Source organism: Phocoena sinus, chromosome 1 (genome assembly GCF_008692025.1).
Source record: "Phocoena sinus isolate mPhoSin1 chromosome 1, mPhoSin1.pri, whole genome shotgun sequence".
Taxonomy (NCBI): domain Eukaryota; kingdom Metazoa; phylum Chordata; class Mammalia; order Artiodactyla; family Phocoenidae; genus Phocoena; species Phocoena sinus.
Genome location: NC_045763.1, coordinates 588488 through 616481, shown reverse-complemented (window position 1 = coordinate 616481; position 27994 = coordinate 588488). Strand labels below are relative to the sequence as shown.

The 27994-nt window shown below is 55.5% G+C and overlaps 1 protein-coding gene across 2 annotated transcripts; it reads left to right on the top strand.

The window, feature by feature from the left end:
- Window positions 1–1209: 1209 nt before the first annotated feature.
- On the top strand, window positions 1210–27154 carry SSU72 (SSU72 homolog, RNA polymerase II CTD phosphatase). 2 transcript variants are annotated; one of them, XM_032610821.1, is made up of 5 exons: window positions 1210–1633; window positions 11473–11616; window positions 24415–24554; window positions 25217–25335; window positions 26864–27154. In XM_032610821.1, the coding sequence occupies exons 1-5, from the start codon at window positions 1455–1457 to the stop codon at window positions 26927–26929; spliced, it is 648 nt and encodes a 215-aa protein (XP_032466712.1). In that variant the 5' UTR covers window positions 1210–1454; the 3' UTR covers window positions 26930–27154. The 2 variants fall into 2 exon arrangements, with proteins under 2 accessions (XP_032466712.1, XP_032466704.1); XM_032610813.1 differs by having other exon boundaries at window positions 1247–1633; window positions 26680–27154.
- Window positions 27155–27994: the final 840 nt, after the last annotated feature.

Below are 27994 nucleotides of genomic sequence, written 5' to 3'. Positions count from 1 at the left end.
TTTCAGTGTATGTCTTCCTGGATTTATGTCTGCATATATTCAAATACATACAGAGCAGGGTGCGGGGAGTGGGGGCAGATGCCCTCGTTCCTCCTCATTCATCCCTCAACCCCCAGGTCCTTCCAAGTAAATGCTTCCTTCTTGCAGTCACGCACTGTCCCTCCCATACACTGTGCCCGAGGGTCCTTAAGTATTCTGAGCGTCTGGTTCTCGGCTTTTTTCTCTGTGAAAACATCAGGAGCAATGGTAGGACATCAGTGAGGATGGGCCCTCACTGCTCTGGCTTCTGAGTTTCTCCCTCTCCAACAGGAAGATTCTCTTCTGCTCTTGCCTGTGGTAACGCCTAACCTATAGGTATTCAAAAGGCGGCCCCCTCCACACCCTGTTTCAAGTATCCTGCTCTACCACCGTTTGGCTCTGGTGACATTTCTTCCACTGGGATCTCCAATCCAGAGCACACAGTACCTTTCCACTGCGGCACCCCTTCATGTCCCTTCATATCTCATCATTTCTGGATCCACGGCGGAGAATCGCCATTCCCTTGCCCCCTCCCTTTGCTGCGCTTCCAGATCAAAACATCAACTCATTGGCCACTCCAGGCGGCCGGACGTGGCTGGAGAACAACAAAACCGGGTTGATTAGTTTCACTGTCATATCATTACCCCAAACCTCACGCCCGCAGCGCCTCCAAACCAACTCAAGGATCTAAGTCAATTTGCTCTCCCAACCCGAGAGGTTTCCTCACACCTCCTTACGCCTCCTCTCTAATCATCTCTTTAAATACTTTCACAACATCACTTAAATGTCAAACTTCCCAAGGCTTTCAGAGGACAGCCACGCGCTGGCGTCTGCGCGAGCTTGGGGACGGGAGGCCGGTAAGAGGCCGTGGCAGTCGTCCCAGGAGGGGCGCGGGGGCTCGGCCTAGACCGGTGGAGGCGCGCAAGGAGCGACATGGAGGATCTCGGGGACTGGCTGAGGGCGAGCGGAGAGCGGGCGAGGGAGGATCGCCGGCTCGGGCGGCAGGTGCGAAAACCGGGGTGGACGGAGCGCGCAGATCGGTACCTGTAGACGCCGAGCACGACCAGTCACCTCCAACGCCCGCCCCAGGGGCCGCGGCGCCTCTCGCGTCACTCCAGGCGACGGCGACGGCGCGCGTGACGTCACAGGAGCCGGCGCGACGCCTTGCGCGTCACTAGCGGCGACGGCGGCGGGGGCTTGTGACGTCAGGACGCCAACGCAGGGCGCCAGGAGGCTTCCGTGCCAAGCGCCGGCCTCGGCGCTCGCGCCCGAAGGAGCGGCGCGCTCGCTGGCCGGTGTGGCGCCCGGGGAGCTGGGCCTCCCACGGTCCGCAGTCCAGCTCTCTGGGCCGGCGCTGGGAAGCCGCTGGGACGCCGTACACACGCCAGCGCCGCGCCTCCTGACGCGCTACGTCGCCGGCGCCGCCGCTTCGCGTAATGACTTCCGGGCGCCGGGGCCGCCATCTTGCTCGCGCGGAAGCGGCGCGGCTGGGTGGGAGTCCTGAAGCGGGAGTCGCGGACCGTGCGGCCACCGCCATGCCGTCATCGCCGTTGCGGGTGGCGGTGGTGTGCTCGAGCAACCAGAACCGGAGCATGGAGGCGCACAACATCCTCAGGTAGTTGGGGCCTCCGCCCTGGCCCAGCGCGCCCCGCGGACGCCGGCCGACCGGCCGTCCCTACGGCCGACCGGCCCGTGCTGGGCGGTTCCGGCTCCCGGCCCGTGCTGTGTGGCGGCGGCCGCGGTTCCCGGCCCCGGTTCTCCCTGACCCGTGCTGGGCAGCCCAGGTTCCCAGGCGGGCGGTGCGCGGCGGCCCCCGAAGGACGGCCGAGAGGCCTCGCCGCCTCCAGGCTCGTTGGCTACAGGGCCGAGCGCAGCGAGGAATCGACAAAACTCGGTCCGCCGCGCGGTCCCCCACGTGTGCTTAGCGTCGCGAAAAATTCACATTCTGAGCCGAAATGTTTCCGGGTCGCTGAAACCTCAAAGCTGCTAGTAAACCTGAAAGGCTGATGCTGTTCGCATCTACTTCGTACGCACGTCTGTGTATCTGAAAATCATGGCCTCTGTAAAATGCTCAGCAGTGAGGCGGTAAGTTGCAAGATGAAGGTTAGGGTCCACGAGAGGATAGGCCGGTTGTGTCCAGGGCGTGTCGCCTTTTTATCAAATATGGAAAACTTGCGCGACAGGATCTCAGGATAGAACAAGTCGTAAAAACACGGAAATGGCCTATTTTAATTTCATGCATTTGTGTATTTGCTTCTATCTACATTTTTCAAGTCTCATGCAAAAAAATCCTTTCTCCTCCCTTGGAAAATCTCCAGTCGATAATTTCTGAACCACACGTGAGTTTGGTTTCACGTTTCAGTGCTAACTACCCTTTTGTGACGCTGGTGTTGTATATGTTTAATAAAATTTTATTCCCGTTTGATAAATTTTTTTTCGTTCAGAATCACTTTACAGAATGTGAAATTGACACCTTGCATTACAGTTAAAGTTTGGTGTACCTGTCAACTTTGATAGTAAAAGTTGAAACTGCCGTTTCTTCTGAAGTTTTCTTATGTGGACATTACAGGACAGCCATGCCTCGCTGCTTCTCCTACTACGGCAGTCAGCTTTGACTCTACCGAGGAAATCAGAATTCTCCCTCGCCCCTCGTTTTTAATGAAGCTGGACGCACCAGGTGTCCACGATCTGCTAGTTCTGAGTTTAATTCTTCCTAACATCTACCACACTGTCTGCAGTATTCAGTTAATGTTGTTGTTGGGTCTAGTGTGATATGCTTGCAACCTTACAAACCAATGTGGAGTTCGTTTCTAAACTAGAATTTTTTAAACTGTAAAGTTGTTTTAAAATTGGAAAAGTGCAAGAATTACAGTGTGTTGGATCTCATCCCCAAACTGCATCTATCTGTTCAGAGTCACTAAAAGTGGTAACTTTAAGGAAAAGATTGCAAGGTTCACGCTCCAGGAAAATTATTCAAGGAAAATAAAATTTAATGTCTTTAATTAGAATGACAAGTGATCTGGAGACCACCTCATTCTGCTGGTTCTGGCTGGTGATCCTTTATTTAAGCTCTTCTCTATCTGCATAACAAAGTTGGGGTGAAATGTTACAAAAGGAAATGTTTTTAAATTTCCTGTAGCAACTTTGATAGTAAATCTGTTCCAAAGTCTTGCCTATCTGATAGCCCTGAGACAGTCACCAGCAAGATTTAAGCCCTTGCTTAGTTCAGAGTAACTGGCACAGCCTTGGGTCTCCTGCGGAAATGAGGGTGCAGAAGAGCCCCCAAATAATCACCAAGTAGGAATGCTTGTGTACTTTTACCCATTTTACTATTTTTCAAATTTACTCATGAGAAGAGTAGATTCAGAATGAGGGCAAAAGGAGGTAAGTTTAGGGTAACATACATTATTTGTATCATGAATGTGAAGTTATTTTAGACATGAATCTTTAATTTCTAAAATGCTTATATTTGGGGGGTGTTTTCCTTTGTTAAAATGATAGTATTTGCTTGTTGCAAAAAATCCTCGCTGTAAAAAATATAGAAGATGAAGAAGATAAGGATCACGGTACCATTTTGGGGTACACCCTTCTTTCTGGATGTTCTTGCAGACATCCGGACACACACTGAAGGGAGGCCAGAGCACTGTTAGGTAATCTCTCCACAGAACGTGAACATAGTTTGATTTCAATATTCATTTCTGCTTTTATTTTTATACATTGGATTTGAACATATCTATTCATGTTGAGTAATAGCAGTGGTTACAAAACCACGAGCCAGTACTCAGAGCAGTCCTGTGCAGCAGTCACTTTGTACCCACTCCCCGTAACAGGTGGTTGGTTTTCAGTTTTATAATGTCCACATTCTTGTGCCATTTTAAGTATCTTTGTACTTTTCTAGTTATTTCCTTGGCATAAATTGCTGAGTCCAAAACTAGGCATATTTTACATTTTCATACATTCTGCCAAACTGCCTTCCAGAAAAGTACCTGTTTATAGAATTCCCATTTCCTCACAATACGGGCATTATTTATATCTTTTCATGCTGCTGGGGCAAAAGTATCTCGCCCTTTAGTTTTAAAATTGCCATTGAGATTGAACAACTTTTTGTGTCGTTTTCACTTCTGAAAATTATTTATGGCTTTATCTCTTTCGATAACTTACAGGGTTTAAAAAGATGTTTAAGAAATTTATATGATGGTTTTTGTTACAACTAGTAGAGCTTATAAAAGATTTAGAGACTTAGGCCTTGAAGATGATTGTGAAAAGCATTTTAAAATGGTACGATTAAATAAATAAATAAAATTTTAAAAATGGTACGATAGGGCTTCCCTGGTGGCACAGTGGTTGAGAGTCCGCCTGCCGATGCAGGGGACACGGGTTCATGCCCCAGTCTGGGACGATCCCACATGCCTCAGAGCGGCTGGGCCCGTGAGCCATGGCCGCTGAGCCTGCGCGTCCGGAGCCTGTGCTCTGCGTTGGAAGCGACCACAACAGTGAGAGGCCCACGTACTGCAAAAAAAAAAAAAAAAAAAAAGGTACCATAAGGGGCTTCCCTTGTGGTCCACTGGTTAAGACTCTGAGCTCCCAATGCAGGGGCCACAGGTTCAATTCCTGGTGGGGGAACTAAGATCCCACATGCTGCAGGGCGTGGCCAAAAAAAAAATGTATAAGTGAAGGAAAATTGTGTATGCAGTTTGGTTACAACTAAATAAAACTATGCATAGGAAAACTTCTGAAATGAACTATCATAAGGAATGTAGTTGATCAAGCATACACACTAGGTCATTTATTAGTGAAACCCAATTTTATTTTTGCCTCCTTGAAAATCTGCTCAGGCTGTATTTTTCTGAGAAGTCAAATACAAGTGTTAATAAATGTTGGCATTTTCTAGAGCTAGTCATAATGTTCCCTGGGGTGATCATTTTTGATCTTTTGAGACTAAATTGTTTGAAATACTAGTCCTGGAGCCATTCAGGTTTTTTAAGGGGTGCAGGAAGCCTATGTTTGTTTCCACAGAGCCTCCTGTTCTTTGTACTCTGTGGATTAAGGTGTCCCTTTGGAACCAATTAATTTATTTTTTTGTTCCAGACTCTCTGTTAGAGGTCAAGGGGCCTGCTGATTTTTGGAAGCTGGTTGTTTTTTTTTTTTGCTGTACGCGGGCCTCTCACTGCTGTGGCCTCTCCCGTTGCGGAGCACAGGCTCTGGACGCGCAGACTCAGCGGCCATGGCTCACGGGCCCAGCCGCTCCGCGGCATGTGGGATCTTCCCGGACCGGGACACGAACCCGTGTCCCCTGCATCGGCAGGCGGATTCTCAACCACTGCGCCACCAGGGAAGCCCTGGAAGCTGTTTTTAATTGTAGGAATTCAAAACAGATTTTAAAGAAAGACTTCTCTAAATTACTGTTTTCAATCATAATTTCCTGGGCAGTTTGATTTTGGGAAGATGAGCAGAGAGGCTGCAGATGTGGAAGAAAAAAGGTTAGAATCAGTCTCTTGAGCTCCTCTGTGCCAGGTGCTTTGCAAATGCCATCTGATTTCGTCCTCACAACTCTTAGGATGTGCACATGTACACAGGTGAGGAGATAATACCCAGAGCAAGAAGCCCCAGCTCATGTGTGACAGCAAGGATCTGCCTACAAGGGGCTCCAGTGCTGACGGATGAGTGACAGAACTGATGGGATAGAACGCGGGCTGGAGGAGGATCCAGGCTGCGGGGAGTGCAACAGTCAGCTGAGATCCTGTGATTCTCCGATTTGGGGTGGGGCGCTCAAGTCTTAATGTCATGAGTAGAGTATGTGGACCCTAGCCACACTGGGATGGAGGTACTCAGACAGCCTCTCCCAGAGGGGACTGAGTCTCAGGGCTGCTGGGATCTGAACACAGGATCTGAGTGAGCCCAGGCGGCTTGACACAGCACTCTCCCAGACGGTGCTAAACTCTCCCCTTGTCTTGAACACATTTCCAGAAGCCTCTTGTTCTAAACCAGGGAGGGATTGTCCGCTATCCCCTGCGGCCCCTTTGGCTGCATTTTTTTTTTTTTTTTTTTTTTTTTTTGGGCTGCATTTTTGATACTTTGTTTCTGGGTACACTTGAAGAAGGTAAACTGGAAACTATCTGGGGAGGTGGAAGATTTGAAATTGTGTGTATAAGGATAGAAGAGGTGCCTACAGGGGACACGTTTGCCATCATAGATTTTAAGGGACTCTGCATTGTTTTTTTGCTTTTTGTCTTCAGGAGGCAGAACTAAGACAGAAGTCTTGGTTGGAAGAAGGTAGATTTCTGTTTGGATGTGAACATTGAGACGAAACTGGGTAGACCAAGCATGGTATCAGTTCCAGCAGCTAAAACATTTTCCCCTGCCTTAAGGATCATCATCTCCAACCTTCTGTAGGTGAGAACAGGTCGAGCCCAGGGAAGATAGTTGAGCGGGTTCACCATGGTTAGTAGCGCTTAGCGCAGTGCTGGGACTGGAACAGCTTAAGTACCAGATCTTGAGGCCCTACTTTGCTGGCCCTGCACCCTGGGGAGGCCGACAGTGGCCGGCAGAGCAAGCTGGCCTTCAAGAAGTCAGGGTCGAGGAAGAGCAGGCCTGGAGCAGGGACATCTAAGCAGGAGCTCTCTTGGGCGCTAAACAAAGTGGCATGTTTGACAAGCTCTGTGCATGGTGATCTCATGCTGAGAGGCCTTTTGTTTTCTTCTTGACCTATGGGAGGGTAAGAATAAAATAAACCCTAGAAAACATTGGGAAGTGCTTAGGCTGACGTTTTACTAGGGGTGACATCAACTTTACTGGAATATTAACATTTCAGGAAGTTGATCTTCCCAGCTTGTGGCTATACCACAGTGAAACTGCGGGCGGGTGTTATAGTGTCTTGGCGCTTGAGCAGTTGGTCTGTGTTGGGTAAGCGTGAGGTCATTGTGCAGCTAGAAACGGCTGATTGAGTAGTGGGCGACTTTACCTGTAGTAAAGGTGACTTATGCTCGTAAGCATCTTGTGTCCTACTCAGGGACAGGTCCTACTTTCAGAAGGTTTGCAGTGGTCTAGGATTTCAGTCTTAGCCACAATAATGCTTTGAATTAGGTTAATAACCACACTATAGAAAATAGAAAAAAAATGGCATAACCCATACTGTAAATTTGGGTGTTTTCTTTTTTTTCTTTTTCTTTTCTTTTTTTGCGGTATGCGGGCCTCTCACTGTTGTGGCCTCTCCCGTTTCAGAGCACAGGCTCCGGACACGCAGTCTCAGCGGCCATGGCTCACAGGCCCAGCCGCTCAGCGGCATGTGGGATCTTCCCGGACCGGGGCACGAACCTGTGTCCTCTGCATCGGCAGGCGGACTCTCAACCACTGCGCCACCAGGGAAGCCCTGGGTGTTTTCTTGATTGGTATTCATTTTAACTTTATTATTTTACCTTTAGGCATCAGGATAACAACGAAACAATTCTGTTTCCCAAAATTCAACTTTTTTTTTTTTTTTTTTTTTTTGCGGTACGCGGGCCTCTCACTGCTGTGGCCTCTCCCGTTGCAGAGCACAGGCTCCAGACGCACAGGCTCAGCAACCATGGCTCACACGCCCAGCCGCTCCGCGGCATGTGGGATCCTCCCGGACTAGGACACGAACCCGTGTCCCCTGCATCGGCAGGCGGACTCTCAACCGCTGTGCCACCAGGGAAGCCCCAATGTTTTTTATGATAGTGTAGTCTTTTCTGTAACTTAACGTTTCTGTATCTTAATGTGTAACATAATTTCTATATCTTTCTGATAGATTTTTGATACCTATAAACACAACTTTGGTAAATACTTGTCTGGAAGATTTGTTTAACATACAAAATAATTGGCCCCTGAGACAAAGCCTTTTGGTGGTCAGCAATATTTTTACGGCGCTCAGTCCTTTTATGTAAGAAACACATTGTCCCTGTACATAGTCACACGCGGGATGGGCTGTTCTGTCAGTTGCACGAGCTTAGAAGAAACAGGGCTTCTGTCGTTAACTAGCCTTTTTGCCACTTGGGACCATTTTGTTGGGGGAAGAACAAACTGGGTTTCTTTTTGTGTGTGCAGTTTAAATTCTTCTGCCAGTAAATTCCTCTTTTGGGGTTTCATTTTACTTTTAAATATGCTTGAGTAACATTTCAGGCAGTTAGGGAGGGCAGTGAGGAGAAGGCAGCTGCGGCCCCCCTCCCCCGACGGTTTCTAGTAGGACAGACCTCACCCAGCCTTTCAGACCTAGCAGGCATCCTCTTAGAAGCCCTGTTAGGGATCAGCTGTGTGGAAAATGGGCCCAGGTTATCTTCGGGGTGATCTACTTTTAGGGATATGGACAGTGTTTCACTTGGACACCTAGCGCACACCTCAGCCCCTGTTGTGACAGGAGGTGAGGGAAGGAGATTGTCCACCCGGGCAGTTCAGGCTCGCTGCCCCGGCAGGAGGCGGGGGCATGGGAGACCCTGTGCTGGGGCCTCTCCACCTAGGGCCTCTTGGGAACCCTATGGGCAGTTTTTCAGTGGCACACATGCCCTACACCAACCCCAGAAACACCCTGGGGTCCTGTCTGGGGCCTGCATCACGGGGTGCAGGATGTGTTGGGAGCCCCCAGGCACCCTGTTTCCCATCACCCCCAGCCCCGCAGCTTTGCCATCTCTGTGCTTCCCCCGTTCTGTGTCCTGGAGGGTAACCTACTTTGTTCCCACTCCCAGAGCATCTGAGGAGAGGGATTTAGGTCTGTTGCGATCACTGCTGAATCCCCAGCACATATAGTAAGCTCCAGAAAATACCATTGGATCAAAAATGGAATGGCTAACCTGCCACCAGTAGAAGTGGTGGTGGCTTTTCAGTCTTAAAACTTTAGCCGTTGGGGATTTAACAGTCTCTTTTCCTGCTGCCTGGCTAAATTAAGACTTATTCAGTATATATTTCATTAATGTATTTCAAGAGTAGTTGTGCTTGGGCTCATTTTAATAAATTTGAACTTAGGTTTAAGAGTTGGGCTCATGTAAATACGTTCTTTAATTATGAGTAAGTATCTCAAAGGAATGACCAGAAGGAAATGACTGAGATGTAGAAATACTGATTTTTTTTGAAAAAGTGATGGAGAAACTGTGTCTAAATGAATCTTTCACTTATTTTTGTTGGGAAGCGTTTTGTTTTTCCCACTGTTCCCCCGGATGATTTTTGGGACCCCTTTTGGAGCAGGCTTCTTGGGTAGCTAGCTGAGAAAAGTGGTCTCAGCCGTGGTTTCTTATTCTGACCTGTAAAGGCACTATCTCTCACATATTTAACTTACTCATTATTTGGTTTCAAATGACTTGTTTTAAAGCATCCACCAGAAGACAGGCCTTTCTCCCAAGATCTTGTGAACAGATAACGTGGCCTTTGGAGACAGGCCCGGGGTGGCCCCAGGAGTGTGTCGAGCAGTTGGCTTCACGCAGTCACTGTGTCGCTTCCTGGCAGGGTCACACCTTGGGCTCCCTCTGCAGGGACTGGACTCAGCTCCAAGCCCTCAGGGACCTTGCTTCTGTGGGTTAGTGTTTTTCCATAGCACACGTTCCTCCCTCAAGGACCTGCTCCCTCCAGGGTATTTTTGGGGTGAGGGGCTTGGCACTACGAGGATAAGCTCTCTGTTTCGGGCAGTTCTTGTGGAGTAGTGGCAAATTATGAAGCCGGCAAGACAAGCGTGGCCCACTGCTGTGTGTTCCCATGGCACCCGTGGCCGTGACCTGTTCCCGGTCACTGTCTCGGGAGAGTGTGACCCCCGCACGGCTGTTGTCAAGGGGGCCTTCATCCCTGGCTTGTTGGTCCTTTGACAGAAAACATTTCTTTTATTGTACGTACCTGACCTGCTGAGGAAACGGGTTGGGTGACGTGGTCTGTTGGGCACCTGCTGGAGCCTGTGGGTGGAGGTGCCCGCGTAGCTGGGCCCCTGCATCCCAGCCTCCCTGTCCCCGGGGCCCGGAGCTGCACGTAAACTGGGGCTGGGTTGGTTGTGGTCCGTTTACAGCTCAGGTGGCCATGGCCCCATTCACTCCTCAATCGTGCCTGTTGTCCCCCGTGTTCTCCATCACAGTGACCTCTGGGGCCTGGTTGAGGGCACAGCTCGGGCCTTCCAGGGACAGAGGGACATTACCAGCTTTTACCAGCTTCAGAGGACTCAGGCAAGGTGTTTGACCCAAACCGGATGAGAAGCGCTTTAAAAACGTGTGTCCGTGAGGCTCTGTCACACCAGGCGCAGTGGCTGCGCTCCTCGCGTCCCTCCCCGTTCTCACAGTGACAGCAAGTGACCTGTGGGTCCTTCCTGTCTTTTGTGGGAGGGACAGTGACTCTCGGGCTGGGCTTCTAGAAGTGCTGTGTGTGCTGGGAGAGACCACGGGTCTTGCTCCACGGGCGTCGGGGGCCGAGTGAGGTTTCCTCCCTTATTTGTCCGCCTTTCAGCAGAGAGGCATCGGTGCCCGGGAGGCATTGGTGCCCACGAGGGATCGGGGGAGTGGCGCCTGCAGACCTGGGCTTCCCCACGTGCTGGGATGTGTGTGCATGGACACGCTCGCTCCTCCGTGGGCCTCCAGATGTGGCCAGACACCTCTGAGCTGCAATAAAATGTGCAAAAAAGCTTGAGACAGTGACTGCGGCCGCCTCAGAGCCTGCGGGGCCGTGAGGAGAACGTCGGGGCTGGTGGGCCTGGGGCCTGCTCCCGAGTTGGCAGGCAGGGATGCTTCCACACGGACGTTTTAGTGATGTATAAACACGAGGATAGGATGAGAAGGCCGTTTCACGTAGACGCTTTGAACACTCCCAGTGTTGGCTTTCACCGCTTGTGAGTTTGAGGGAATGTGGGGTCTGCAGCTGGGGTCTGAGTGAGGATGGCGTTGGGGCCGCGGTGTGTGCGATGACCTTCCTTGCTTAGGGTGCAATTGTGGCTCGTGGACGCTGCCTGTCAGGGAGGTTCCCTCAGTTTATTAGGAGACACTCAGCCATTCCCTTATCTCTGGCCCTCGCAGCTGGCGCCTTGAGGTTGGAGGCCGGGGGAGTGTCCCTCTGCTCCGGGGCTCCGGAAACTCCGTTCTTGGTCCTGGGAAACCTGCATCACAGCAGCTGGAAACCTGGACAAATGGTTTCCTTCTAGAGACCAGGACAAGAGTCAGATGACAAGACGTTCTAGGTGAAATCTTCCCTCTACCACGTGTCTATCCTGTGGCCATCACAGACATCCACCTCGTTCCCTTATGTTCCAGGATCCTTTGTCTTCTGTTTGGATTGGCTTCACCTAGCTTTTGTGTAACGTGCTACAGGATTTTTTTAAATTTGCAAATAAAATACTTAGAGTTAAGAATTGAGAAACATGTTCTTTGAGACCAACAAAATTGTTCATATAGTCCCATTTCCCATTTCATTTTCCTTTTTAGCATTTTGTGTCTCATTTAATCCAACTGTGATTCTCTGTCGTTTTGTGTCTTTCAGCAAACGAGGATTCAGCGTCCGGTCCTTCGGAACAGGAACTCACGTGAAGCTTCCAGGACCAGCACCCGACAAGCCAAACGTTTATGATTTCAAAACCACATATGACCAGATGTACAACGATCTCCTTAGGAAAGACAAAGAACTGCATCCCAGTGGTTGCCCTTTAACCCTGTGTGCTTGTCTCTGACAGGTGTCACCTGTGGGCACCACTCAGGGGCACCTGTGAGGCAGGGGACGCGGCGGCCCATTTGAGGTGTGCGGGGTCACTGGGTTTCTGTTCTGGTGCTCACGGGAACGTCCAGAGGTTGGAGCCACTCGGGGCCGTGGGCTGCAGTTCACGTGGACACAGTCGGGGAAGGTTGTGATACAGTCTTAGAGCAGCTTAGGTGAGGAAGGTGGGACCCCGCCATCCGTGGCTTTGCACACTGCAGGTAGGTGTGGGCGTGGGTGTGCACTGGTTCACGGGCGGCTGCCTCACACTCTGGTGCTCTTTCTGGAGGGTCAGCTCGTGAGAGGGCCGCATTGGGTGCCGAAGGAAGCATGTTAGAAGCAGGGAATTTGAGAGGACTTGACTTCCTTTCAGGAAGAGACAAAACAGACTTTGTTTGCTTCCTAAGACTCACGGGAAAGGAAGGTATTTTAAAGCCAGATTCGTGTGAGTGTGACCCCAGGCTGTGGATATTAAGATCATCCTTGCTGGCTGGGTTTTGACCAGACACTTCACGGTCACCCCAGGCTGCTTTAAATTCCTGGGACACCTCATGTTACCATGAGTGATGGTGGTTCTCAGGATGGAGACCAGACACATCCCAAGCGAGAGGAGTATAGACCCCAGGTGGAAAGCTTCCTTCACTTCGGCATTCTTGCAATTGTGAATAAACTACGAACGTTCTCTGTACACCTATAGATTAATTAGTTAGCTGCGAGGGGCCCCGGAGGTCATTCCAGCGAAACGCACTGGGCGCTGGTGGTGGCTGCACGCTCCACCCCGTGCCCGCTCCTCCCCAGCTGCAAGGGAGACGTCGGGTGGGGGCATTGGGGCAGAAATGCAGGTATTTCTCGTCAGTGCCCCAGCCGGGCACTGATGCTGGGGGTCCAGGACTCACGCCCACCAGAACCAGCACCCCCCGCTGCCCCATGCAGTCCCAAGGCCCTCCCGGGGGTGTGGGAGCCCCAAGAGACCCTGCAGCGCACCTTGCGCACACACTCCTTTCTCAGAAGGCGCAGACCACGTTAGGAACAGCTCTGCGTACTGCCGGGGAGATGCCAGCTGTGTCCTGGGCTCCGCGTGGTGGTGCCGTGTGGTGAGAGCCGTCCTAACCTTGTGGAGAGGCGCCAGCCACGGCCGCTCCCCTGGGAAAGCTGTGATCCAACTGCAGGCTTTTGGTTCTTGCACTGAAAACTCTCTGTTGATAAGCTTAACTTGAGACCCCATCTAGTGAGTTGGCCAGAAATTTCTTTGGGCTTTTCTGTAGGGTAAGATGTTACAGAAAAACCCGAAAGAACTTTTTGGCCAACCCAGTATTTTTTAAGATTATTGTTCAGTTAGCGCCATTCGTTTTTTAAAGACTTAAACTCAACAAGAGAAACGACAACAGCTAATGCATGCGCTTGTCTGTACTCCCTTAATTATTGTAAGTTAGGTCTTTCACATCAGAGCTACTTCTGGGAATGGGCAGCATTTACACGTTGTAGACCAAATCTGGAGGGATTTTGTACGTGTCCCTGGTGGCTCTGAACGAAGGGGCAGAGCCCAGCCTCTCAGAACTCAGACTCTCCTCTTGGGGTGACTGTACAGGCCCGTGGTCTCCCCAGCAGCATCCAGTCCAGGGGATGGTTGTGCCTGCCGTCCGGGCCCCGTGTAGGGAAGTTGCCTCCATAGACCGCCCCCCCCCCACCCCCGTTGGTTGCCCTTCACGAGCCTCTGGGAGGGAGCCTTGCCGCTTTGCTGGCTTCACTTGGGTGGGATTTCTACCTTCTGGGTGGGGTGGGAAGGGGCAAAACAAGGCTGTGTCTGGCACTATGCCCAGCTCTGCTTGAGTCAGCCCTTGGCCAGTAACAGGAGCATCTGCAGGCAGTGGGGGACAGGGAGTCCACTGGGACACTGGCAGGATGCCAGGGGGCGGGGGGCCGGAGGCCCTGCCAACTTGGGCAGGGTTGATGATCAGGTGTGGGGCAGGGAGCCCCGCGTTTCCCCATGTGCTCAGGACACAGCAGACGAGGTAAAAAACCTAAATCTGTAGCATAGAATACCTGGACATTTGCAGAAGTGGTGGCTTTTGTAACAGTGCAAAGCTAGGAAAATATTGTAAGATGAAACCCAAGGACAAAACAACATTCAGTAAATGTTTGAATTTTCAGGGAAGAGAAGATGCCCCTTGTTGGGCAGAGCCGGGGAGTTGAGGCCGAGTGGCTGGCAGGGACAGATGGGCCCTGGAGACGTCTGCGGGCTTTGCCTGGGCACCGCTCTGCCCCCTGTGGGCTGGGGCCTGGGGCCCTGTGCTTCTTGAGCCCTCAGTGAGTTCTGGTCTGTAGTCGTTAGTAGCCAGGCAGTTTATTTGTTAATTATTTGGCTGTAAATAGGGGTTTTGCTTTTGGTTTTCTCGCCACAAGCAGGAGTGGGTTGGGTTGAGAGGCTACGGCCTCGGTCCTACGCTGACAGGTGTGGCCGCAGAGCACCTGCCTGGTGTCGCCCAGCCCTGTGAGGAGCTAGACAGCCTGGTGAGGTTTACGTTTCCCTCCCCCTGTGGGAATTCTCAACGATAGTGCAGGAAATCTGGGTTCACCTGACCCTCCCCAGGCATGTAAGAGGGTCTTCTCTTCGGACGCCTCTAAGGCGGGAGCTGTCCTTGACTGTGAGACGACCTACCTGCTTCAAGTGCACGGCTTCGCGGGTCCACGGGGCTGTGCACTCAGCAGACTGTAGGATGTTTTCCCCTCAGGAAGCCCCCTGGCAGCTGCTGGCCCAGTCCCCGCCTGTGGCTCTGCCTCTTCTGGACGTTTCTGATCCACAGGTCGTACAGCACGGGTCTTTAGGAGCTAGCTTCTGCCTAACGTCGGAAGTTGAGCTGTCCTTTTGTCGTTGTCGTTGAGCTGTCCTCTTTTATGTGTAAATGTTCCCGTGGGCCTTAAGTTTTTTCATCCCTTTGCCTTGGAGTCCTTTTGAATACAGAGCAGCTTCAAACTTGATGTTCCGTTTGGGGGCTGTAGTGTACCTCCTGTGTCAAGTTGGTGGAGGCTTCCAGATCTTTCCATTTTCTGCCTGAGCCACTTTCCACACTTGAGCTTCCTCCCGGGCTCTCCAGCACCAGTTGAGCAGAATCTGCACCTGAACCTCAGCCTACTTGGAGCACTTTTGGGGGAAGATAAGTCATTTTCTTCTAAACGTAAGACTGGCCAACCTGTGACCTAAGGAACAGGGTCCCTGGGCCCAGTCACGGAGGAGGGGCCGCCAGGAAAGGTGAGGCTGGCAGTGTCCTCGTGGCTCCAGGAGAGCTATCTTTCATTGGTTTTGGATAATTGCTTTGTGAGTTACAAAACCACTTGTCTTAAAAAGCAAGTGAATGTGTAGCTGTAAATATAGTTCATGTGATTTTTAATACATGTGACCAATTGCTCCCCAGACAGTGAGTTGAAGTGCAGATACAACTAACACTCGCCCAGATCCTGACTTTACCCTGTAAGTGGAGGCTGCGTGTTGAACTTGTATCTCGCATACTTTCCCTCTTTCTCCTGTGGCTCTTTTGTAATTAAATACCTCTGGGGTTAGATTGTTTTTTAACTATTTGTTTATTCATTTTCAGTTTCTCGATTTCATTGTCTTTTAGGCCTTAGATTAATTTATGTGTATACTCACTTCTCCACTGTGTAATTTTTGTTGTCTTGGGGTAAAAGGTAATAATAAATGTGATTTCTAAGAGTATAAATCCCACAGCCTCCGGGCCTCCATCCTGGGTACGAGGTTAGTGGACACAGCAGCTCCGTCCTGCTCAAGGCCCCTGGGCTTTTCCAGAACCTTGTTCTTGGGGTCTCGTCAGACCCTCCTCGCCTTCTCCTGCTGCGCTCGGTGGCATGGGGTGGCTGCCCGGCCCTGCCCTGAGGACACTTCCTGCACTTCAAGTCCAAGCCCCTTGGGCTCCCACCTTCAGCGTGTCCTGCCTGACCCCCGTCGTGGACGGTCCCTGGTCACCCTCACTGGCCCCGTGCGTACCTGGCGTGAGCTCGCCTATCTGACCCCATCTCATTTCACCCTGGTTGGCAGCTGTGCTTTCAAGTGGTTACTGAAAACAGTGTCTGTTTAACATACGAGTGTGTTCCTAAGCCAGACACTGGTTCCCAGGGAAACTCTGATCTAGATTTACTGATGCTTAAGGTTTTGGATTTTAGAAAAGCACTCAAGCTTAAAATAAACATTAAGGCCTTCAGGTATTTCAGATGTGGCCGGAAGAGAAGCTTGCATGTCTGACAGGCATTGCCCCGAGTCGAGCAGCTGGCCGCCCGAGGTGGCTGCGGGGTCCCTCCTGAGGCGACAGCAGGGCAGGTCGGGCCTGGTCCCCCACAGCCTGCGGCAGGTGGGGTGCAGGCGCAGCGTGTAGCCGGTGGGTGACGCCGCAGCCCACGTTGGTGGGTTCACTTTGGGGACCGGGGTGGCGAGGCCATTGCAGACCACACCAGAGCTCCCGCCGCCAGCCTCAGGAGTGGTGGGGCCTCGTGACAGCTTGTGGTGAATCGGCTCTTCATGTTCGAGGGTCCCAGCAGTCGCCACAACCCTTTGAGAGTATTTCGAGCCTAAAGCTGTTTGCTGTCGGCCTTGCTCATGCCCAGGCGTGCTGAGGACGCCGCTCCCACGGCTGGTGGCTGAGTGTGTGCTCGTGACCACGCACAGCAGCTGCGGCGCCACCTGCCCGCCTACCGGCCTCGCCCCCCGGCTCCAGGGAGGAAGGGGCCCGATTCAGAGCCATGGGCGGCCGCAGTTGGGCCCCTGTGCTGCCCCAGCCCCGTGGCTCGAGGGAGACCTCTTGCATCCATGCTGCTTTGCCGTGAAAACACAGACTGGGTGCCTTGGAGGGGAGGGTGTCTCCATCCATAACAGGTGAGGGGTTGTCAGGGTTCCCTGGGGGGGGGGGAGCAGTAGTCAGCTCTGGCCCCTCCCGTTGGCACCTGGCATGTGTCTGTAGTCTGAATTCGAGGTGGCCGTGGCCTGTGGCCAGCGTTGAGGGCCGGCCGGCCGGTGGGAATCTGGGTGAGCTGTGACAGCTCCGAGGTCGGGGGCCGGGTGGGCATCAGGAATGCCCTCCCCCCCGCCTCAGGGCAGGGCTTGTGAGGAGGTGTGGGAGTGGGCTGGGCCGGCCTTGCCGCGGGCGGGTGTGGGTCTAGGTGCCAGCACCGCGTGGGTACGGCTTTCCCCCTGGCCCTGAACCCTGACGGGGTCCAGCCACGTCCACCTCGGCACTGACCGCTCCTCGTGTGGATGGGGACTAAAGGAGTGCGTACACCAGCGGCCTTGTGCCCAAGCTGTGTCGCCATTAGGTGCCCCACGCTCCTGCCCCCGAAATGCCCCGTCCACACGTGAACCTGCACCTTCCCGATGCCATCCTCTAAAGCAAGGGACTTGAGCAGGGCGTCTTCGGGGACACACATCCTGGAAACTAGAGAAGCACTGTCATGGGGGCCTTCAGGGAGGGTCTGGGTCACACGTCCGTGTCTGGGGGCAGGGCCTCTCGCTGGCACGGGGTTGGGCTCGAGGAATCTGGCCCCAAAGCGCCATCTCCGCGGACACTTCGTGGAGCATCTCCCTGGTGCGTGGGCGTCACCTGTAAGCTCCTGAACTCCGCTGTCGGCCTTCCCTGGCTCGTGTGTGGGAGCACAGCCACCCCGCCCCAGCCCCATCAGGACAGGCAGGGCGTCACCGTGACCACCGGAATAAGAACGGACAGTCTGTCAGGACAGGCTCTGCCAGGCTGTGTCGGGCAGCCCTTGGTGTGTCCCAGGTAGCTGGGGTCACTCGGCAGCGCTCCTCCTCTCAGCTGCTTCCTGCCTGGGAGGCTTGCGGCCCTTCCTTCCTCTGCTGTGTTTCTCAGAGGCCTCTCGACCCTGGCTGCTCCCGCGGGTCCCCACGGGGAACCCTGCTGGGCACAGGTGGGTTGGTTTGCAATGACCACTGGCCTCTTGGCCAGCCCCCCACCCTCCCTCCATCTTAGCCAGACGGTTTGGTTTCTTGTGCAAACTGCGTGGTCTCGAGAACGCCAAGCTTGGCCAGGGCTCGGCAGGGAGCACGGGGGGTCATCCAGGGACATCTGGGTCGGTGGCCACCCTGGGCTTGGCCACCCTGGGCTTGGTGCTGTTCCTGCTTAAATCACTCAGTAAGTGGAATTTCAGTGAGGGTGGGGGTCATTTTATTTTTCCTTGAACTCACAGTGTTTGGGGTGGATCTCGGGCGCTGCTTGGAGGTGGGCGGTAGGCGGCCAGGAGATCGGCACCTAGAGCATCACCACGTTGTTCCCCCACCGCACCCTCCCCACCCGCCCGCCGCCCTGTGATGTTTGGGATTTAGTCTGTTTTGAACCATTTATGTAGAAGTGATTTGGTATTTGCAGACTAATTCATGATCTGAGGGTTTTTTCTCAAAAAGTAAGTAAAATGCTCCAGCCTAGGACTCAGGTTTTCTCTTTTGTTTTGAGATCAAAATTTTTATGATGTCACACAGCTGGAGGGTAGGTACGTGTCTATTTGAAACAAAACACTAAGACTAAAGATATTTTTCCCATTGCATTTTTATTTATCCAGCCAATTTATTAAAAAAAATATTTTCTTGAGCTTCCTCTCAAATTTAAATAAATGTAGCATTTTACCCTATTTGGACAAGTGGTCTACCACTTTTATTTATTTTTAAAAATAAATTTATTTATTATTTTTGGCTGTGTTGGGTCTTCGTTGCTACACGCAGGCTTTCTCTGGTTGCAGCGAGCAGGGGCTACTCTTCGTTGCGGTGCGCGGGCTTCTCATTGCGGTGGCTTCTCTTGTCGTGGAACACGGGCTCTAGGCACGCAGGCTTCAGTAGTTGTGGCACACGGGCTCAGTAGTTGTGGTTCGCGGGCTCTAGAGCGCAGGCTTCAGTAGTTGTGGCGCACGGGCTTAGTTGCTCCACGGCATGCGGGATCTTCCTGGACCAGGGCTCAAACCCGTGTCCCCTGCATCGGCAGGCAGACTCTCAACCACTGCGCCACCAGGGAAGCCCTACTTGTATTATTTAAAGTCTGCTAAAGCCGCACCTGGTTACACGGTGTTGTCTGTCTCTGCCATCTGTCCCCTTCAGGCTGACTTAAGGCGGCTTCTGAGGTCGGGTTTCTGAGGAGGAGACATTGGACTGGAGGGTTGCAGAGTCTGCTTTCTGGTCGTCACTGTTTTGTTTTGTTTCTAACACCATTGTGCAGGGAGTGTTTCCTTTGAAGAAGAGGGATGGCGGGTTCTTACCTCCCGGGCCCCAGGCCCCGTGCAGAAGAGGCCGGGCGAGCAGAGCCCCTAGGATGCTGTGCCCGTCCCGGGAGGGCTGGTGGAGGGGCCCTGGTCGATCAGACGGGTGAGTGTTCCTCGCCTTCCGGTCCAGGCTGTGTTCTTGGCGGGGGGTGGGGGGATGGCAGCTGCCCTCCGGGGGGCTCCACACGACCGGGACGTGCTCTGGAAGCTGGGCCTGTGACTAGTGTGTGTGGAACATGATTACGGATGAAACGTATTTGCTACTTCCCAATTCATTTTTTGCTGACTTTGGCCCGACCAAAGCGACCTCGCTGCTACGTTGCAGTCTGGGGAGTTGTAGTCGCTCCTCTGCTTCGGTTTGTCCTTTCCTGGCTGCCTGTGGCCCTGCTCGCCCAGCCCCGGCCCCACGGGCGGCTCACGAGACAGAGGCTTCCGGTCCTCGCGGGCCTCAGGCCGTTTGGAGCACATGCTGCTCAAGAGGTTTGTTTTTCTCATTTTCATCATTCTTTTTCTACGTGATACCTGCTCCAAAAAACGGCCCAGTTATGCATCCCGTGGCTCCCTGCGCTGCCCTCCAGGGCGTCCTTTGTGCAGCACGTGTGTCTGCGGCACCCAGTTTGTTCTTAAGTTTTCTGTCTGGGGATGTGGCCGTTTCACAGACACGAGGCTGTCACCCATCCTGCCTCCCCCAGTGGCCAGTGACTGTGCTGCTTGGGCTTGTCTTTTCACGAGGCCTTATGAGGCTAATGGCTCTGACACAAAACCCTGGGGGTATTGTGACAGCAGACTGTTGGCGGCACAGGGAAGGCATGGGTGAGGGCTGGACCCGTGCAGCCGCGGTTGGTGCCCATCCGAAATGAAGGTGGCGAGGTTGTCGTTAGGTAGTGAGGCTAAAATTTGAGCAAAATGATTTAATTGTTCCCGAGATGGGGTGGGAGGCCCATTTCCCTGCAGAGCCGCACATCCACTCAGTGCCCAGGAGGCTTCATGTGCAGGGAGGGAGCTCCTGGCTGCCTCCCCCTCCCCCGGGACGGGCACCCCAGAGGGAAGCCCCACAGGTGGGCAGGGCTCTGAGTGGATTCTTGAATCCAGCAGAGAAGAGCGCAGGGCCGCTGACCAGGGGTCCAGACTCCTGGATTTGGAGTTGGGAGGTCACCGTTGGCTTCCAGAGGCACAAGGTCCTGCTTACCTTGGTGCTGTGCTCGGCCCAGTGGGTTTGCACAAGCCCCAGCTCTTGCCCGTGGCTGGCCAGTGGTCACCCGTCCAGGCCAGCGGGGGGCTGGTCCTTGTCTTTGAGGACCTTTCCCCAGAGGCACTTGGGCCCCTGTGTGAGGGGTTTTGCATCTTCTGTTTCAGTTGGATCAAGCTGGGTACTGGAGGTAGAATTAGGTTGGAGGATGCCTGGGACGAGTGTGTTCTGGGGCACAGCCCAGTTGGCCAGCTCCAGCCGTGGGATTTGGGTTCACACCCCGGGCTAAGCCTTGAGGCGGGAAACGCCTGGTGCCATTGGGGGGCAGAGGTGCTGTTGCCGATGGACCAGAACGTCCCTGGGCTCCGTTTGGTCAGCATCCGAGGAACAGTTCGGACGAGGGCATCCTCTCTCGGTGAAGCACACACCGCAACGGTCCAGCCAGGGCCTGCCCGAGCCGCCCCCTGCCCGCTCCATTCCCAGAGCCCCAGTGCGGGGGCAGAGCCGGGCTCCCGGGCCTGGCTGTTGGGAGAGAACACAGGTGGTAGCGGCCGGCGGGCCTGGGAGGCCACTTGCCGGAAGCGCCTTCCCGACAGGGCTCGGCTGGCACTGCCTCTGGCCCCCTCGCCCACTTCCTCGGGGTTCTGACTCCACCTGGAGATCCTGCTTCTGTTCTCGGTGTTCCGAAGCTGTCTCTTCCCAGGTTTGTCTCCATCACGTGCGCTGGGTGATGTTTGTGGGCGACCAGGCTGAGGTGTGTCACTTCCGACCCTAGGAAGGGAAGCACTTCTGTCCCTGGGGGAGCGGGAGCCTGGCCGGTCCTCGGCAGAGGCCTGGGCCCTGGGCTGGGAGGGGACGTGGGGGCGTGGGCTCCACTGTTAAACCTCCGAGGGAGCGTCTGACCCCATATGTGGGTTCTGTCGGCGCCTCACCCCTGCCCTGGAATCGGCCCATCCGTCTCCTCACTGGTCGGGCCCCAGCCTCTGCCCTCAGCCACCTGCCTTCACAGGGGGCATCTCTGCTTTGACCCCAGGTTCCCAGCATGGGCTCCGCGCACCGGGGCCTGCTGTGTGCCGGCCTGGCCCCCTCTGCCCACCTCCCGGGCCCTCCTTGTCCGACGGGAAACAGAACCGCATCCTCGCCGAATCCCCCCACACGGCTGGGCTGGGGCAGCAGGAGGAATGATGTGCTTGCGCTCCGAGGGCTCGGGAAGGCGTTGCCTCGGGCGCCCAGAAGTCACGTCTGCCAGACGCACTGTCAGGCCCGTATCTCTCAGCATCACTGTTGAGACAGAAGCGTTCAGCTGAACCTGTTTTCCGTGCTGAGCACACGTATGTAGGATGAACTCGTGGTTGGGGGCTAAACCTCACATCTGAGAAGTTGCCTTGAACTAGAACAGACTGGAGCCCTCGGGCACCCGGGTCAGAGCAGGTTCTGCCATTCCGGACGGGCAGCCTCCAGGCCCAGGTCCTGGCTCAAGGCCGGTCTGTGGTCCCTTTGGGTGCATCTCAAACCCTCCGGTATGTTTGCCTTTTGCCCTTGAACTTTGGACACAAGCCCCCTGTGCCTGCCGTGTTCCCCTCAGGACAGTCCCTGGGCCCATCCTGAATCTGAGTGTCCCCCGCGGGGTCGCTCCAGCAGGCTTGCCAGTGCGCATGTAGCAGTTTCGAGAGCATGTGCTCTCCGCTGACAGGGTCTGCATCGTTTGATGGGTAGGACCCCAGAGTGTTTCAGAACGATCCTTTGTTGTCGTACTTCCTGTGGCAGCAGACAGAACCTCTCGTCTTTCTGGGGCCCCCACCCTTGAGGAGCTGCAGATCTGCACCGCAGAGGAGGTGCCCACGCCGCCCTTCACCTGTCCCAGGTGAGAGGGGGAGACCCGCCCTCTGAAGGTGCAGCAGCTCCAGGCGTGAGCTGGGGTGCACAGCCGCAGCCCAGAGACGTGGTGCAGGGGCAGGGGCCCAGACACCGTGTTCCCTGCCTGCACCCACCTCGGCCTCCGTCCGCCTGGGTTGGGCTCTTGAGCTAGCTTTCCCCGCCTCGGGGGTTTACTTCTGACAAGCGTGTGAGCTCAAAGGGAGGCCCCAGCCAGCTCTCCCTCCCTCAGGGAGGCTTCCTGCCTCGGCAGGTCGGCTGGCCCTTTACCCACTGTGGTCAGCCAGGCCTGCCGCTGCCTCTGGGCCCAAGGTCGCTGTTGGCTGGGGGAGCACCCGTGTGGGGTGGGAGTGGTTCTAGGGACCTAACGTGTCCTTCGCACCCCGCAGGGCCCCAGGGCGTGGTCCTGGCTGCCCGGCTCCCCTGCAGCTCTGGTCCACGGGCTTGGCCTTGGTGGGTTCGGTGCAGATGCCTCGAGTGGCCGGGGCCCTGCTGCCTTGGCCCCTGCGGGTCGTGGCTCAGCTAGGAGTGCTCGGCCCCTGAGTCTGCAGCATCCCAACCTCCGTGGGGTGAGCACGCCCCCTGCCTCCCTCCCTCCCTCCCTCTGTGCACAGAGCGTGGGCCTTCCCTCAGAAGCCAGGCCCTAATGAAGGCTTTGTCTTGGTGGCAGACAGCTGTCGCCATCTTGATCCCCACTTTTCCTGTCTCACCCTGGTGTGAGGCGGGAGTTCAGGCAGGTCCCTGGGAATCCAGTGTTTCGTTGTTTCATCCTCAAGGACCCACACCCGCACCCAGCATGCGCTGTCCTTGGTCCTGCCTGCCACGGCCTGGGCCCTGCGTATCCGGGATTTGCCAGAAAATAGTCTCAAAAGGTCTCTGTTACTCCTTCCTTGTTACACTGATGAAGGTGAGGCTTTGATCTCTGAACTAGGCCTTTTGTCCTCAGTTACGTGCAGCTGACTTTCATTTGTTACACCATCTATGTGCATAACTGAGGGTCAAGGAAAGAAGGAAGGGGCTTTGCAAGACTGCTGGGGACCCTGAGGAGCCCCCCTAGCACCTGGTGGCCTCCCCTCTGAGGGAGCCATCACCGTGAGCCTTGGTGTCACCTGAAGCCGGGCTGTCTGGGTGGCCGGTCTTGGAGCCACTGTGGGCCTCCACCACCAGCCCCGCACCACGTGGGGCCTCCCTGGCCTGTGTCTTTCTGCCGGACGTAGATGCCAGGTGTCCGAAGGACCAGGTTCTGGGGAGGAAGACCTAGATGTAGCAGCGCAGCCTCTGTGGGCAGCCAGGAGGCGGCAGGGCCAGCCCGGGGACGCAGGCCAGCATGAGGTGGCCGTGGTTATTACGCTTGTCTAAAACATGGCAAGAACCAAAAACGCCCCACAGCTAACAGTCAAGTGTCTTTTCAAGTGAAAACTCTTAATTAAATGTATTTTAAAAGCCATTTTCACCATCCAAGCAGGTAGGAAATGTATTTTGAGTAATACGAGCTTATTGGAATAAACTCTCATAACTTAAAATCTGGGAAAGACAGTGAATGTATCCCTCAGAGTTCCTAAATCAGCTCGTCTGTGTCCGAGTAGAGTGGACAACATGCTTGTTTCAAACTATCCAGAATGACCCTTAGAGACCACGGGCTTCGTCTTTGGGGCAGTGAGCCCTCTCCTGGGGCCAAGGACACATCGGGGTTGGGGGTGGTGGTGGGGTCCTGTCTGGAGGGTCCCAGAGGAGGCACTTCCAGCTCAGGGCCACCTGCTTGGCACAGACCTTGACTGCGGGACCTGTGTGGCCCATCCGAGCTCCGAGGGACTCGGCCCTTCCAGGTCCTGGGCCTGGGCTCCCTTCACTCTGCCCTCAGTTCACCCAAGGCTTCTCCCTCCTGGACACTCTTCGTGTCCTCTCTTGGGTGGGCTTCCGGATTTTCTCACTGCCATGCTGGGCTAGGCTTGGGATTGGGTTTCCAGGTTAGCTTTGTCTTTGCCGAAGGGCTTGGGTTCAGCATGAGCGTTTGCCAAGACTGCAGGACGAAAAAGGCCATCAGTGACTTCCTGGCGGCCCAGTGGTTAAGACTCTGAGCTTCCACTGCAGGGGGTGCAGCTTCGATCCCTGGTTGGGGAAACACGGACCTGGGAGAAGGCTGCAGACACTAGGTCTGCTTTCTGGAGAGGCGTGGGTCCGAGGGCAGCCGGTAGGCTGGGCTGGGGGCGAGCACCCTCACCTGACTTGTCTCCTGCGGGTGGGATGGGGGATTGCGGCCCAGCCTGCCCCCACGTGCCTCCGTGCCTCCGTCGCCCTGATGCTCCTGCTGGGGGGGGGGGGGGGGGCGGGTGGCTGCACCTACGCGGACGCTGGGGGGGGGGCGGGGCCTTTATCCAGAGTTCCTTAACTCGGGCACTCAGCTACACGCAGAATGGCATTTTACACATGCTGGACAGAAATAAGAGGATCAAGCCCCGGCCAGAAAGGTTCCAGAACTGCAAAGATCTGTTTGATCTGATCCTCACCTGTGAAGAGCGGGTGTACGACCAGGTGGTGGAAGGTAAGCGCAACAGCTGCAGCGCCAGGCCCTGTGCCGTGCCCTCTGTCCTGCTGTGCGTCCAGCGCCTCTGAGGCAGCCGGGCCATCCTGTGCGTGGTGTCTGTTCCTGGCCCAGGGCTGGAGAAGGGTTCCCGGTGTGTCTGTGGGCTCCGACAGGCGGGGGAAATGGGGCAAGGCCACAGAGAGGTGGACAGAGGGCCCCTGACCTGTGTGGGCCCTGGGAGGAGGTGGGGGCAGGAGATGGTGGCCTTGGGGCTGACCGTGTTCACCAGGGCAAAACCACCTGTGCCAGCCAACAGCACAGTGCAGGTTCAGGGTCTTTGTGGCACAGCAAGAGCACGTGTGGTGCAGAGGGACCGGGGCCTGGTGCTTTGTAAGTGAGGGTGCTGTCAGCTGCTGTCCCGCGGGACAGGCTGGAGTTGGCGGGTGTGACCAGGTGGCCTGGGGTCCACTTCATGAGCGCGAGCTTTCCTGCGGTCCCAGCCGTATTTGGCGTGAGGCTCCTCCCGGGGTTGGCGAGAGGTGGGGGGGCGGGGAGCGCTCGGCCTGGTCGGATGCTCTGATGTTGGTCCCTAACTGCATCCCCGAAGGAAGGCTGGGCAGCACACAGCCTCCTGCGCTCTGTTCTGAGGCCTCTGACTTCCGTCCTCTTGTCACGGTCAGATCTGAATTCTAGGGAGCAGGAGACGTGCCAGCCTGTGCATGTGATCAACGTGGACATCCAGGACAACCACGAGGAGGCCACCCTGGGGGCGTTCCTCATCTGTGAGCTCTGCCAGTGCGTGAGTATCGGGCCCTGGGCGGGCCTGCGTCGTGCACACAAGGGCTTCAGCATGAACGTGACGAGCACACCGCTCGGTTCACGGTCCACTTATTGCCAAACGTTAAAACCCATAAATGCAGAGGTGCCCACAGGTGAGAGTCACCGAGTCAGCTCTGGCTAAAGAATCCACCTTTGAGCGTTTTAGGTTGATTGCAGGGGTGAGTGACCTGCCGGGGTCTGGCTTCTGTGGAGATGGCTCCCAGGACTTAGGCCCCCTGCCAAGACCCCAAACAGCTAGAGGAGCCCGGGAGCCCCCAGAGATGGCGTCAAAGGGCTCTGGTCCTCTTCTGCCCCCGCACTTCTCATTCCAGACATCCAGCCCTCCCCAAGTGGCCCTGGGCGTCTTCCCTTGTACAGGAAACCCCAAGAGCTTTTGCAGCCACTGTGCAGCTGTGCTCAGAGCCAAACATTTCCTCTTAGATGTGACAAAAGGACCGACCCAACTCACATGTCTGGTCATATCTTTGGCCTGTGGCTTCTGCATTTAGGCCAACTAACTGTGAGTGATAGAAAAATGAAGAAAACGAGGCTTAACCAAGAAGTCTGGAGACAGGCAGGCCTGGACGGGTTTGCTGTGTGAGGGGCCCAGGCCCCTGCTCTCTTGTTGCTTTGCCCAGCACAGCTTCTGTTCCCAAGGTGTCTCATGGTCCAGGGTGGCTGCTGAAGCTCCAGCAGTTGTTCCCATGGTCTGGCCATCATGCAAAAGACAGGGCTGAAGGGGCTGACACGTCCCAGAAATAGCACACGTGACAGCCACTTGGGTCGGGCTGGCGAGAGCTTGCAGAGGAGAGGCACTGCTCACAGGCCGAGACTGGGGGCAGCGAGGGGCCTCGGCCGCAGGCCAGCCCCTGCCAGGACAGGCGGGCTGAGGAGCTGGCCCCGGACGCCTCCTTCCAGGGCGGTGGTTCTCCACCAGGGGACATCTAACCGCACACACGGTGGGCCTCACAGCCGGGAGAGACGCTAGTGGCAGCTGGCGGGTGGGGGCCACAGGCGCTGCTTGACCCACTGCAGTGCACGGGACGGCCCCTGGGCTTCCTCGCTGGCTGACCGGGCCCGCGACGGTACTGTCTGGGTCGGGTCTGCTCGTTTTCAGGGTGGGGGCAGTGCAGGCGGCGAGCGTCTGCAGTGCGCGTATGTGTGGCATCTGAGGCCACCCGCCCTGCTGCAGCCGCTCCGTGTCCCGTCCCTGTCGGGCTCCCCTCGGCCCTGCCCCGCACACGCACGGGCGGCACCAGGCCGGGGCGGGGTGGGGCTGCCTGTTGGGCGCGGGCGGCTCAGGGCGGCTCTCCTCTGGCTCCAGATCCAGCACACGGAGGACATGGAGAACGAGATTGACGAGCTGCTGCAGGAGTTTGAGGAGAAGAGCGGCAGGACCTTCCTGCACACCGTCTGCTTCTACTGATGGCCCCGCCCGCCTGGAGCCACCTTGCTGAGCTTCCTTTTGTTAATACTTCTTCCTTCCTGATATTTGTTTTTACCTTTAGGTATTCTGCCGATGGACGGACGGTGGCAGTGCCCAAATAAACTGTACATATGAAATGAGAAGATAAACATAAATGCCAGATTACAATCAAGTTTTTCCCATCCCACTTTTACTTACGAGTGGGATATTGATTATAGTTTTTTTTCTTTAACCAAAAAAGAAAAAAACGGTTGATAGCACATTTCCCCCCAGCCGTCTGCCTCTCACTGAGCACCCCTTTCCCGTCTCCCCTAACTGGCCGCAATGTACAAATCCCTGAATAAAGCAACAGGCTGTACTTTTTGGGAAAGAACCTGCCATTGTCTCATCAGTAGATGTTGCTGGTCGTCCTGGCTTCATCCAGAGTACCCTGTCTGGCCTGGACCTCCCGTCAGGGTCCTCAGACGGCAGTCCGGGCCTGTGGGTCAAGCTGAGCTCTCTAGCACCACCCCGAGGGCCTCCCGTCCACTGGGACTCTGGAGGGATGTGGTACCTGCTCCCTGGGCGGGGACCGCTCTCGCCTGGTGACCCCTCCTGGTCTCCGTGGCACAGAGGTGTTCCGGGGACTCCTCTGTGGGCGGTGCTGTCCCCCGGCCTGTGGATGGTGGGCTGGCTCAATGACCCCTCCCCAGCCCCCAGCAACATGGGGCAGCCATATCAGGGCTACGACGCGGGCCTCTGAGCTTCGTGGCCCACCCCTGAGGAGAGCCGGGGCTGACGCTGGCCCTGCCCCCGCAGTAGGGGATCCTTTAGCCTTTGTTGGGCCCCGTCCTTGTGCCATGTGGCCATGGCTCCGGAGTGACCTCCCTGGCAGCGACCCTGCGGCCCCTCCACTAAAGGCAGCCTCTTGCCGGAGGAGGCTGGGTGCTGACCAGTCTGCCCGCAGCCCCTCACCCGGCGACCCCGGGCGGGCGGGGAGGAGGGGCCTCCAGCTGAGAAGTGGGGAGGAGGAGAGCGGAAGGAAGCCCGGGGCCTCTCCGGGATCGCCCCGGCGGGTCGGGACGGGACGCGGCCCGTGGTCCGGGGGCGCTGGGCAGGCAGCCAGGGCCGGCACTGGCCAGATGGGGGCGAGCGGGCCCTGCGGCCCCCGGGGAGGGGTCCGGCCGGCGTCGCGGGGGCGAGCGGCCGCGGGCGGCGAGGTCCCTCCCGGGAG